The sequence below is a fragment of the Mustela nigripes genome, chromosome 9 (genome assembly GCF_022355385.1).
Source record: "Mustela nigripes isolate SB6536 chromosome 9, MUSNIG.SB6536, whole genome shotgun sequence".
In the NCBI taxonomy this organism is placed as follows: Eukaryota; Metazoa; Chordata; class Mammalia; order Carnivora; family Mustelidae; genus Mustela; species Mustela nigripes.
The window spans coordinates 63,056,240-63,068,950 of record NC_081565.1 but is presented as its reverse complement, the minus strand read 5'-3'; the positions used below and the strand labels follow the sequence as shown (position 1 = coordinate 63,068,950).

At 36.8% G+C, this 12,711-nt stretch overlaps 1 protein-coding gene across 7 annotated transcripts in view; it reads right to left on the bottom strand.

Annotated features, from left to right (window-relative positions):
* CDC14B (cell division cycle 14B) overlaps window positions 1-12,711 on the bottom strand; it is a 101,046-nt gene that overhangs the window by 28,032 nt on the left and 60,303 nt on the right. For all 7 annotated transcript variants that reach the window (XM_059411705.1, XM_059411703.1, XM_059411709.1 and 4 more), the window contains exons 5-6: window positions 7,651-7,727; window positions 607-673 (exon numbers count right to left, since the gene is read on the bottom strand). In XM_059411705.1, coding sequence (XP_059267688.1) covers window positions 607-673; window positions 7,651-7,727 — 144 coding nt within the window. The remainder of the gene's footprint in view (window positions 1-606; window positions 674-7,650; window positions 7,728-12,711) is intronic.

Here is a 12,711-nt window from a genome sequence, read left to right as displayed (position 1 = left end):
AGAATATGATATGAAAGGTGTCCCTCAGAGTCAAGAACAGCAGGCAGCCCTGGTTATAAAACACAGGAGTTATTTTTAAATAGCTTTGACAAAGCAGTGGTGACCTACTTAGTCTTATATAAAACCTAGTAACAAACTAATGGGCTATACAAATTCTTCTGTTGAATTAAAAATTGAATGCTTGAAGATACAAAAATGAAGTGTTTGTATCAGTTACTGTGTTCTAGAAATGTCCGTTGTAATTAGGACTGGTGGTTATCAGACACATAAAATACACAAATCAGAGAGAACTTGGAAACCAGTAATCTATTTATTTCTTGTTTTTCTCTGAAATCACAACACACTCAAAGCAAGTCTGGATTTAGCACCTAATTACGTAACTATCTCTTACTGTGCTCTGTTGTTCAAGTGGCTTTTCTCCCAACTCATTCAGAGAAACACTCAGATTCAGAAAAACTTTTCTGGTTTGGCATCATTCTAACATTAGTGGGGAAATGAGATATCTCTGACATCATACACATCTTGGAAGATCTTTGTAGAAGGCCTAGCCCTCCTAGGGGCTATAGTTTTCAACTCAACACTGGGCACATCCTACAAATCACTTACCTTCTTTACTGCATGAAAACAGTCAAGAAGTGTAATGTAGAAATTGCAACTTCCATAGGCAGCATCTCTGAAATCCCAAAAGTATTGAAATACATAGCTCAGTTAATTTAATTTTCTGTATTACACTTGCATCAAGACAGCTGACTAGAATTCAAAATCAAATCACAAACTCAGGACCAGGCTCAAAAAATATATATATAAAATCTATCTATCTATCTTGCTTTTTGGTTAGTTAAGTCAAGGACAAGTCACTGTTACAAATTTCACTGCAGTTTCCATATATTCCAGTAGAAACTGTTTTATAGATGTGGATTAATAATGACAACTTTCCAAATTTCAAATGATCTCCCAAGATAATTTCTGGCCTTAACAGCTAGGCTTCTGAAGTTTCTCCTTGAATTCTAATCAGTAGTATGTTCCCCTCTCCACAAAAGGGCAAAGCATTGCAATTTTTCTTCAAACTGGAAAATACCATATTAAACTGTTACCAGGAAAGACTTCTTTTTGATTCTGTATTTACACATACATGCATGCCAAGTGTAAGTAGGTATTGTAGGTATACATTCATCCATGTAGAGAAAACATATTAGGAAATCAAGGTAATGAAATACTAGATGTGAGTTAAAAAGCAGTCTGATCCTAATAATACATTATATGTTTATTAAAAAATTAAAAATTATTTTAAAAAATGCAAATTCAAAAACCACACAACAAAGCAGTCTGCTCTTCTCATTATGTTTTCAGTCTTTAACAAGTTAAATGAATAACTTCTTTCTGATTCTTAGAAGATCAGGGCACCAAGAAAACCACAGGAACTATGGGGTCAACCACCTTTGGTACTCCTGCGCAAGTGTTTAAATTAGTTTAAAGACAACTCCGCCCAATACCGCATCAACAGCTATCTGTAATCTTACCACAAATCTCTTAACGTCAGTTAAGAATTTGTCCAGAAAAATAAGGCCATCCTCTACTCCCACTTGCTTCTCCTTTCCAGCTATCCTGAGCCATTATAAAGTGAAAATGTTTGGAATTAGGCAAGATAAAAATTAATAGAATTGTGATCATTCTAGAAATGCCAAATTGTGACTCTCTGAATGGTCCTTAATTGTTCCCTTGGTGGAACCAGCCTGCGACTGAAGCCATCATTATTAATTGCCTGCCTTGGTTTTATTTTAATAATATAATATTACTTATCTGAAAAATTAAACAACACATTTAAAATTTTCAAATTACACAAACCTTTAGAATACACACTTTCACAGCAACATGAATAAGGAGGAAAAGGACATCCTTTTTACCTAAAATAGTTTTACTGTCTGAATTGGTTAGAATTAAGGAGGTAAGTTATAGGTTAGCTTACACAGGATGGCACACAAAGTCTTAAAACATGCCACTTTTTCCTATAAGCTTCTGAATTTAAAAAGCTGCTCTTCTAAAAACTAGAAAAGCTCTCTATGCAGCTTAGAAAATGATTTTACCAATTGTTTATTGGCAGTATTCAGAAAGGAGAAAAACAAAATGACCCACAGTAGTTCTCAGTGTTGTCCCTGGCCAAGTGGCATAAGCATCACCCAATTTTGTTAGAAATACAAATTCCCAGGCTCCACCCCAAGCCTACTAAGTCAGAAGTTATATGGGTGGGCCAGGTAATTTTTGTACTAATAGGTCCTCCAAATGTTTGTGATGTATGCTCAAGTTTAAGAAATACTGATCTATAGAATCAACACAAAACATACGTTTTGTAGGAATAACTTTTTTAAGGAATAAAGAACATTTTTAGAAAGAGAACCTATGGTAGGGAAATGAAGTAATTTAGCCTAAACCAAATCCAAAATTGTCAGTGGAGGTGCGCCTGTGGCTCGCTCAGTTAAGCCGCTGACTCTTGATGTCAGCTTAGGTCATGATCTCAGGGTTCTGAGACTGAGCCCTGTGTAAGGCTACTTGCTCTCAGTTTGGAGTCAGCTTGAGATTCTCTGCCTCTCCCTCTGTCCCTCCCCCTGCTTGTACGTGCTCTCTCAAATAAGTAAATAAACATTTAAAAAAAAAAATAACAGTGGAAATACAGTGAACTCTCAAATTACATCCTAAGTTTTTACCACATTTTCTCAGTTACTTTTATTATCGTTGCCATGTTGATTCAGTCTGTGATAACCTGAAATATTTATTCATCGCATATTTTTTGAGAACCTACAAGGGGCCAAGCCCTGCTCTAATCAATGATGATTCCACAAGCTTTAATCTGGGCTCAGCTAGCTAAAGTTCTACCTCATGTATCATATTACCTGAATAGATAACAAAAATCTTTCTTTACTCATTCATGCTTATTTCTTAATACCTCCAACTTTAAACACACCCACACATCCTTCCTTCTACCCAAGCAATCAGGTTTCCTCAAAACAGCTGAACAGCAGTTATGAATCTGGATCTAAGGCTGCCAGGGGGGGGACTTGTTACTAAGATAATTTAACAAACTTAGAAAATTGGGCAGCTGTGTGGCTAAGTCAGTTAAGTGTCTGCCTTCAGCTTGGGTCATGATCTCAGAGTCCCGGATTGAGTCCCACATTGGGCTCCCTGCTCAGTAGGGAGACCTGCTTCTCCCTCTGCCTGTAGGTTCCCCTGCTTGTGCTCTCTATCTCTCTCTGAAAAATAAAGAAAAGAAAGAGAAAAAGAAAAAGAAAAAGACAAAGACAAAAACAAAACAAACTTGGAAAAGTAAAGGAGCAGGTGCCTGGCCGGCTTAGTCAGTGGAGTAGGTGACTCTTGGTCTTAAGGTTGTGCATTCAAGTACCAGGCTGGGTATGGAGATTACTTAAAAATAGAATCTTCTAAATAAATAAATATATAAGGCAGATGAGAATCAATGAAAAGATGGGGTGCCTGGGTGGCTCAGTGGGTCAGGGCCTCTGCCTTCGGCTCAGGTCATGATCTCAGGGTCCTGGGATCGAGCCCCGCATCAGGCTCTCTGCTCAGCGGGGAGCCTGCTTCCCCTCCTTTCTCTCTGCCTGCCTCTCTGCCTACTTGTGATCTCTGTCTGTCAAATAAAATAAAATAAAATAAAGAAGAATGAAAAGAGTATTGCTGAGAAACTGCAAAACAAGGTCAAATACTAGCTTTAAGAATAACAGTTTTTGCAGCAGCTTGTATGCATAATAGCCCAAAACTGCAAATAACACAAGAATCCATCAAAAGGACCAAGGGTAAATAAACTGATATGGGGGCACCTGGGTGGCTCAGTGGGTTAGGCCGCTGCCTTCAGCTCAGGTCATGATCTCAGGGTCTTGGGATGGAGTCCTACATCGGGCTTTCTGCTCAGCAGGGAGCCTGCTTCCCGCCCCCACCCCCCGCCTGCCTCTCCGTCTACTTATGATCTCTCTCTGTCAAATAAATAAATAAAATCTTAAAAAAAAAAACAAAACACTGTGATACATTCATAGAATGGAATGCTACAAAAGCAGTAAAAAAAAAAAGGATGAACTACTGATACTTGCCATAACATCGATAAATCTCACAGGCATTATGTATTTAAAAAGCTAGGTCCCAACCCTCCGTAATCCTTACTGTATGACTCCATTCATATGAAGTTCAAAGGCAAGAAAAACTGATGTGATAGAAGTCACAGTAGTGATTACTTGGGGGATGGTTACTGACTAGAGAGGAGCTGAAGGGAATCCTTAGGAATGCTGGCAGTGTTCTGTACCTGGAACTAGATGGTAGTTACATACACATATGAAATTAGTAGATTTCTTTGAACTCTATTAAGATATACATTGGGGCGCCTGGGTGGCTCAGTGGGTTAAGCCTCTCCCTTCGGCTCAGGTCATGATCTCAGGGTCCTGGGATCAAGTCCCACATCTGGCTCTCTGCTCAGCAGGGAGCCTGCTTCCCTCTCTCTCTCTCTCTCTCTCTCTGCCTGCCTCTCTGTCTACCTGTGATTTCTCTCTGTCAAATAAATAAATAAAATCTTTAAAAAAAAAAAAAAGATATACATTAACTGAGGGGCACCTGGGTGGCTCAGTTAAGCTCATGATCCCTGGTTCCTAGGATCGAGCCCCACATCAGGACCCCTGCTCTCTGGGGGAATTTGCTTCTCCCTCTCCTGCCTACTGCTCCCCATGCTTGCATGCTCTCTGTCAAATAAATAAAATCTTTAAAAAAAAGAAAAAAAGAAAAAGATACACATTAAGAAAAAAACAAAAAATATATTCATATTTTATTCATAACTTCAATAAATGTTAGCTAAAGACAGGTACTATACTAGGTGTTTTATATGCAGGATGTTACTTAATCCTCATAACCCATTAGGGAGATCTTACTGTGATTCTCACTTATGGACTAGGAGACCAAAGTCTCACATTTGTAAAGAACCATAGAGATGTTAGTGGCAGAACCGAGGGTCAAACTCCCCTTGGTCTAACATCAATAATCAAGCTATAAAAACTACACAATACTATCTCCCAAGAAAACAGAAAGCAAAGGTCCCCTTCCTCCCCACCCTCAAAAATCAACTAAGAAGCAAAGGAGTATTACAGATGATACCAAAGAATGGTAGTGTATGTTCTTCCTAACAATAATAATGATAAGGTATCGAGAAAATACTGAACTATATTTCATACTATATTTTCATTTAGATGGTAGAGAAATATCGATATAATCCATTAAGAAGTCATATATAGGTACATACAAACATGTAAACTCAGTGGTTAAAGAATTATATGGAAGTTGAATTAAATCTAATTAAATATTGCTACGGAGCATAAAAAGTTTAACTACAAATGAATGCTATTCTTGTTAACAGCTATATTTATACTGTGCACTTAAAGAGTGGCAAGGATAAAAGACTATAATGAAATTTTTCAGAATATTATCATGCTTAAAAAATTATCAAAGCTTTATTAATTCTGATAGACCTACTTCCTAATTATAGTAAGTTCAACAGAACAGTAAAATGTGGTGAAGCACCAAATTTTTACATCCACATATGCTGATACTTTTGTAAAATGTAGTAAATATAAAATATGATAGTATTGCATTATTATATACCACAAAAGAACACAGTAACTTCTGTAAATAAAAAATACTTTCTATTTAATAAAAATACATAAATTTTTTTACTTTTTTATTTACAAGTGAAAATGAATTACTAGAAAAAATATAAGGGAAAAATCAAATACAAGCTCAAATTCTTCTAATATTTGATTCCACAGACATTAAAGTACTCTATTATTGTAAAAGTCTCTAAAATCTTACTTGCGATTCCTATACTTGTCACAGCTGGTAACAAAGCGTTCACACACTGACACTAATTCACAGGCCATACCTGGAGAACCAATACTTTAGATACATCAGATATCTGGCATTTGGCCTACAAAGATTCAAATTTTACAAACCTGAGATGTTTCTAGCTAAGTCCTGTTTTTTAGAGAATTAATAACTGTACTCCCAGGACCAGAAGTAACTAACTTCAATTCTCAGTGCCAAACTTCAGTAATTTTAAACACAGGTATGGCAAAAAGGCAACATTTATTCTGTTTTGGCCTTTGCCTTTAAATTAATGCAAATTCTCCTTTACATCAACAGTGTTCCATGGATCCTTACTTGGATTATGTGAAATGTATGTGCTTGTTCTATTTCAGGACCTGAAAATAGAGGTCTTATAGAGGAATACCAATAGGAAGAACTCTACAACAAAATTAACACTGTATACCAATGTTCCTATGACTCATAGACCACAGATAAAAGCATTTCTTCTAAAGGAAGTATATGGTTGCTATAATAGCACAGGTTGAGAAAAAAAGTAGAGCACTCTCCAGTTTAGAAAATAATCTTCATCTCTTCCTACCCTCCTCAAATAACAGAAGACCTAACATAATCCTTGCACGAGAAAGAAAGATGGTAGTACTGGGTTCAAAGTAATTCTTTTAATTTGCTAAATCACTTAATATACAGTCTTCAGTGCAATATAAAGCTGAAACAGACATCTATTTCACGGAGTAAGTCCATGGACAGTCCTACACTTACTGAAGAAGATTCTGCCTAAAGGTCAATGGGACCCATCCCAAAGCTTGTCTAAAATGAAGTCAAATTCACAATTTTACATTTTTCAAAGCAAGGCCATCCCTTCAACATCAGGCATTCAAGGTATATGCAACAATACTAAAACTACTAACTTATGAGTAATAATGCAGTACTTAAAATTATCACAGTATGCAATCCGCAAAATTGTTTCACATGTTTGTCTCATGTTAAGTGCCATACAATATTTCAATTATGTAGCTAAGTCAAGGATTTTGAGAAACAGGTAGAGAAACTTTGAGAACTTAAAGAAAAACACAAGCTTTTTGAAAATATTTGCAACACAATCACCTGTTAAGTTTGAGATGAGGATGAGGCTACCACCTGCTTCTACACAGACACTACTTCTATACCACCTTGATGACAGAGACTTTCGGTTTTTCTAGTAGTGGTGCTTGCTACACAAGCAACCTCACCCACTATCTCTGCTGGCGTATTGCTAGGACAAAGATGTTCCTTTATGCCACCAAAATTAACTCCTGCTTATCAGGAAAACTTATTTCTTAACTCTTCAGGGCCCATACTCCTCCTCAGTGGCAGCTCTGAGAACTGTAATCCCAGGAATGTCATCTGATTACAAAGTATAGTTTCATAAGTGGCAGAGGTTCTCACGCAGAAGTGATTCACTGCCACGAGGGACACCTGGCAATGTCTAGAGACATTCTGGCTTCCACAATTAATTTCGTGGAGGTGGAGGTGTTACTGGCAACTAGTAGGCAGAAGCCGGAGATGCTGTTAAACATCCTACAATACACAGGACAGCCCCCACAACAAAATGTCAATAGTGTCACTGTTGAGCAACCTAGATCTATGGTATTATTTGCACCCACTCTAAAATGACTATTTGCCAGGTCTTCCCTCCCACCTCTTTCCGTTCCACCCCCCCACCAAAAACAACTACACCAAGGCATTTCAAGATATTTCTGGCAAGGGCCTGATTGAATGAATCAGTCATGTCATTCTTATATTTACCTGAAAGGGATATAGGATGTATCTCCACACATTAATAGTCTATATGCTTCTTCTGGAGCTCTCCCCAAATATATAACCTACATTTGAAAAGAGAAGAAAAAGGCAGTTTATTTCTAAAATGAAGATGCAGTGTTGTCACTGCAAAATTTTGCACGATTTCTCTCCAATTAACTGAGCCTGGCTCTCCAGCCTTCCCAAGGGTCCTGAGTACCAGGTAGAATACTCAGTACTCCACCAGTACCCAGTACCCCACCAGTGAATTCCTTTTTTCCTTAAATCTGCCATAGCTAGTTGCTGTTGCTTACAGTAAGAGCACTGAACAAACAACTTCACAACAACTTTGTGGTAACAAGTATAGCATTTTTAAAACAGGACATTTTCTGTATCAGGACATTAGATGGAACACATGCTTTTAACCTCATCTTCTTGAAAATCCACTGAAATGACCATAAAGAAATGTGTAGGGGATGTGGATGGGAAATGGACTGAGACTGGGGAAAAGGTGGAGAAGGACATAAAAGCAGAGCAAGATTTTGATTAACTCTTTTCATTTAGATTTAACTACTTACAACACTGTACAGGTTTCCTATAAAACTGCATTTGCTGCCTATTTTCATTGGCTTCTTTTATCTTCAGAACTACTTTACGCTTCCATCTTTATGTGGTAGAGCTATTCCAAGTAGCTTCTTTAGCATTTTGGATCCGCCATTGGTATTCCTTGCATTTCCAATAGTTTCTTGTTCTCTGCCCTGACATTTACAGAAAATGTATATGATTTTTTTTAATGGATAGTTCCTTTCTCTCAATAATTCATTCATGTTGCTCCACTGTCTTTTCAGTGCTAGAGTAGAAGTATTTTACCAGCCTCTTTCTCTCCTCTTCTTGCTTACAAGTAACCTACAAGAAACTTGGAATTCAAGGGGCATCTGGGTGGGTCAGTCAGTTAAGCACCTGCCTTCGGCTTAGGTCATGATCTCAGGGACCTGGGATCAAGCCCCATGTCGGGCTCCCTCATCAGGAGCCCTCTCTTCCCAGCTCCTCTTCTCTCTCACTATTTCTCTCTTTCTCTCAAATAAATAAAATCTTTAAATAGAAAGAAACTTGGAGTTTGAAAATTTCACTGACATCCCCCTAAGTCATCCTCAATCTCCAATGAAGTTTGCCTGGGGCTTTCTGACCCTCATTCAATCTGAAGGCACAAACCTTTTTCCAACTCAGAATCCTCCTGCAGGGCAGGGAATTTTCACTTGTGCATGGGAGGATGAGGAGGTGGTTACAGCATTAGATTTGGCATATATATTATTACATAAATTAGATTCAACGCTAAAGCTTACTTTGGGATAATATACTTTAAATTTTGATCACTAAAGCGGCTCCTGGGTGGCTCAGTCAGTTAAGCGTCCTACTCGTGATTTCAAACCAGGTTATGATCTTAGGGTTGTGAGACTGAGCTCAGTGTTTAGCTCCACACTCAGTGAGTGGGGAGTTTGCTTGAGATTCTCTCCTTCTGTTCCTCTCATGTATACTCTCTAAAATAAATAAATAATTTTTTTTAAAAAGCAGCAACACTAAATTTTATATATATATACAAAATTATAAACTTTTTATCTCCATTAGTTACACATATGAACTGTTTCCTCAACCTAACTGTGAACTCTGAAGTGAGGACCCATGTCTTAGGTTTCATTTTAAATTCCTGGTTCATATACTATATATGGACTCTGATTCAATGTTTAATTCACTGAACCTAAATTCTTAAATCTTAAATTTTAAAAAATCTTTGGATTAAGAGAAATTATAAAATCACAGATCCAACAAGGATCTTTGAAACTTTGAGGACATGTCTCAAAACTGGTCATTAACAGTTGATTCAGCTTCCAGAGAGCATTTTACCAATTTTCTGCTTAAAGAATCATAACTGCAGAACTTTTTCCCAATGTCTAGGCTGTTTCTCAATATGGTTTTATCCTATTTACTCTTAAAAAAAATACAAAATTTTAATGGACTATACAGAATCTTCTAACGTTTATCTATGGCAGCATACAAATCCACGAAAAAAGGTATAAGAAAAAATAATTGATTACAAGAATAAGGAAATACTTTGTTACCTTGTACCTAGTACAAATTTTCAAGTACAGTTATTTGTGACTCATATAAGATTGCAATTTATCATGAATTAACCATAAGATAATCTATTATAATCTCAGTCATCATTTTTGTCTATACATTACTTCCTCTTTTAAGCATCAACCTATCACATGACTTTCTATTTTACTACTTTTTATTTGGAAGAACAGCATGATAATTCTTTGAGGAAAAAATTTTAAAATCCAACCTCCCCTCCTTTCCAAATCTCCTCATTCTCTTCTACTCTCCAACATATTTGCTTCTCTTCTAAGGTTTACTGTGTAACACCAGTAAAGTGTTTTCTTTTCTTCATTCTATTTTAGGACTTACTAGTAGACAGACTAGTAGAGGTCCAGAAACCTTTTCAGATTCTCCCTAAATTTCTAGTAAGTCCTTCTCTCAAATTATATAAAATTTTCCTTAAGCACCAGCTTAAAGATAATTCTTCTTACCCAAGATTGCAGTTCTTTAGTTTCTTCAATTACTAAAACTGCAATTAGGTATTATTTCTCTCTAACCTTCAAAACAAAAATAGTTAAATATATTAAATAATTTTGCAGGTTGGATGTATGCTTTGGAACACATGTTCAATTTAAAGAAAACAAGAGCACTATAACATTTTTTCCTTTAGAGGAATAAAACCTAAATCGCTAGTAATGAACTTTAAAAAAGTTATTTTTAAATCCAGCTGGGGAATGCCTGTACATAATGTACATACCTAGATGATATGGGTATAATGAGATAAGCTGAAGGAAATTTATAGACTCAGAATAAATCTATTTTATAATGCTACAGTCTGAATGCTTGTGCGCCCCACCTTGCAAATTCCTATGTTGAAATTCTAACCCACAAAAGGTGATGGTATTAGTAGATGGGGCCTCTGAGAGATGGTTAGCCATAAAGGTGGAGCAATCATGAATGGGATCAGTGTCTTATAAAAGAGGCTCCAGAGAGATCCTTAGCCCCTTCTACCATATAAGAGGCCTCACCAGACCATGCTGATGTACTCTGATCTCAGAACTCCTAGCCTCCATAACTGTGGGAAATAAAGTTCTGTGTGTTTATAAGCCTCCCAGTCTCTGGCAGTTCATTACTGCTACTAAAAGGACTAAGACACGTCACTATCAAGGGAATATTTGCTACTAATCTATCATTTTTTACTGTACACCCATCCATATTCCCTAGTCAAAAGGCCTTGCCATATGAAATTATTTTAAATTTAAGAAAAACCCTATAAATGACTCCTATATTAACACAAATCCCCAAATAGTAAACTCTAAATCAATGCAATTTTATAATCTGTCACTGTGTTCCTGGCAATTTGGAAGCTAGGTCCTTCTCAAATTCCTTTGGTATATTCTCATGAGAAGCTACGAACAAATACAGAATGGTCATTCTAATTCCACACTGCTGTCCAAAAATAGGAAGCAACAAATGAGGAACAAGAGAGATATTAAACAGCTGTGGTAGCCAGCTTCTTAAACAGCCTTCATGATGCTTATCTCCTGGTATTTCTACCCTCCCAGGCAGCCCCCTCCCACAATGACGAGGGCACCCATGTGTAAATAATGCATAAATGGCATAGTATGACTTCTGAGGCTAACTCATAAATGACACTGTGGTTTCTGCCATGGATTCCTCACTCCAGGTACCTCATTCAATGAGGGCAGTTGGGCAGCCCATGTGGCAAGGAACAGAAGCCTCATGCCAATAACCAGCATTAACCGGTCAGGGGTGTGAACGGACCATGTTTTAGCAGTGCCTCAAGCCCCAGGCAAGCCTTCAGATGACTGCAGCCCAGTGGGGTAATTTGTCAGGCAAATTTCTCAGGCAAAAAAAAAAAAAGGTAACAGGTTAGCACAATAAACAGTGAATAAGAAAATGATCACTTCAGTTTGTTAAAAGTAGATAAATAAGCAAACAGATGACAAGTACAGAGATGTAAATGTAAACAGGCCCCAAGGCTTAGAAAGCATCGGGAAGGAAAGCCTCTAGTCTGTTTCTCTCTCTCTCTCTCTCTGAGGTAGGTAATCTCTCTGAAGAAGCAAAGGGCAATCTCACAGGAAGAACAAAATATTGAGGAAAAAATACTTGAGAAGTCAGTAGAGCTTTTTAAAGTCCTAGTGTAAAGATCTTTTTTGCTGAATAATACCATAGTCATTTCTAGGACTTCCAGACTCTCATTTTTAAAAATTATCAACTGCCTGCCCCAGTCCCTGTGACAACTGCTAACCTTGGACTACTGATCTGTATTTCAAAACCTGGGAGGGGCCTGATCAGTGGTGAATGAAATCAGTGGACTGAAAGAAAAGAGTTATAGCCTGATCATTCAGTTTCAATCCTGACAATTCAGGCCTCAAATAATAAAACCCAATCATTTAGACACATACTTCTTATTTCTTTTCTTACATACAACATTTTGAAGCTCCAGCTATGTACTGAGAGCCTTAAAACCATCTTTGTAGGTTTTAAAAACCAAAACATTACACAAATCATCCTGAGAATGAAGAATAACAAAGGGTATTTAAATTCCACAACAAATGTGGCAGCGGATAAACCAGTAAACCATTTTCAAAAATTTTTCATGGAGAAATGTCACAATGTTTCCAGTATTAACTATTTTCACTTCAACCAGATGATATAGTCTTTCCTATGACAAGACTTAAATGATCTTTCTTTAAAAATCACTCACCAGATTAACACAGAATGTTTATGAATCAATGAAAGTTAGAAACAAGCTTAAAGATCCAACTGCTGAATAAAAAAAAAAGGTGAGTAGGGACAAGACTATATACAATTAGCAATTTTATATGATAAAATAAATAAAGTAAAATCACTTTCACAGCTCCTGCACTAATACCAAAAAAAAAAAAAAAAAAAATCCTAATCACTTAAAAATCACTTTTTAAAAAAATCCCAATAATTTTTTAAAAA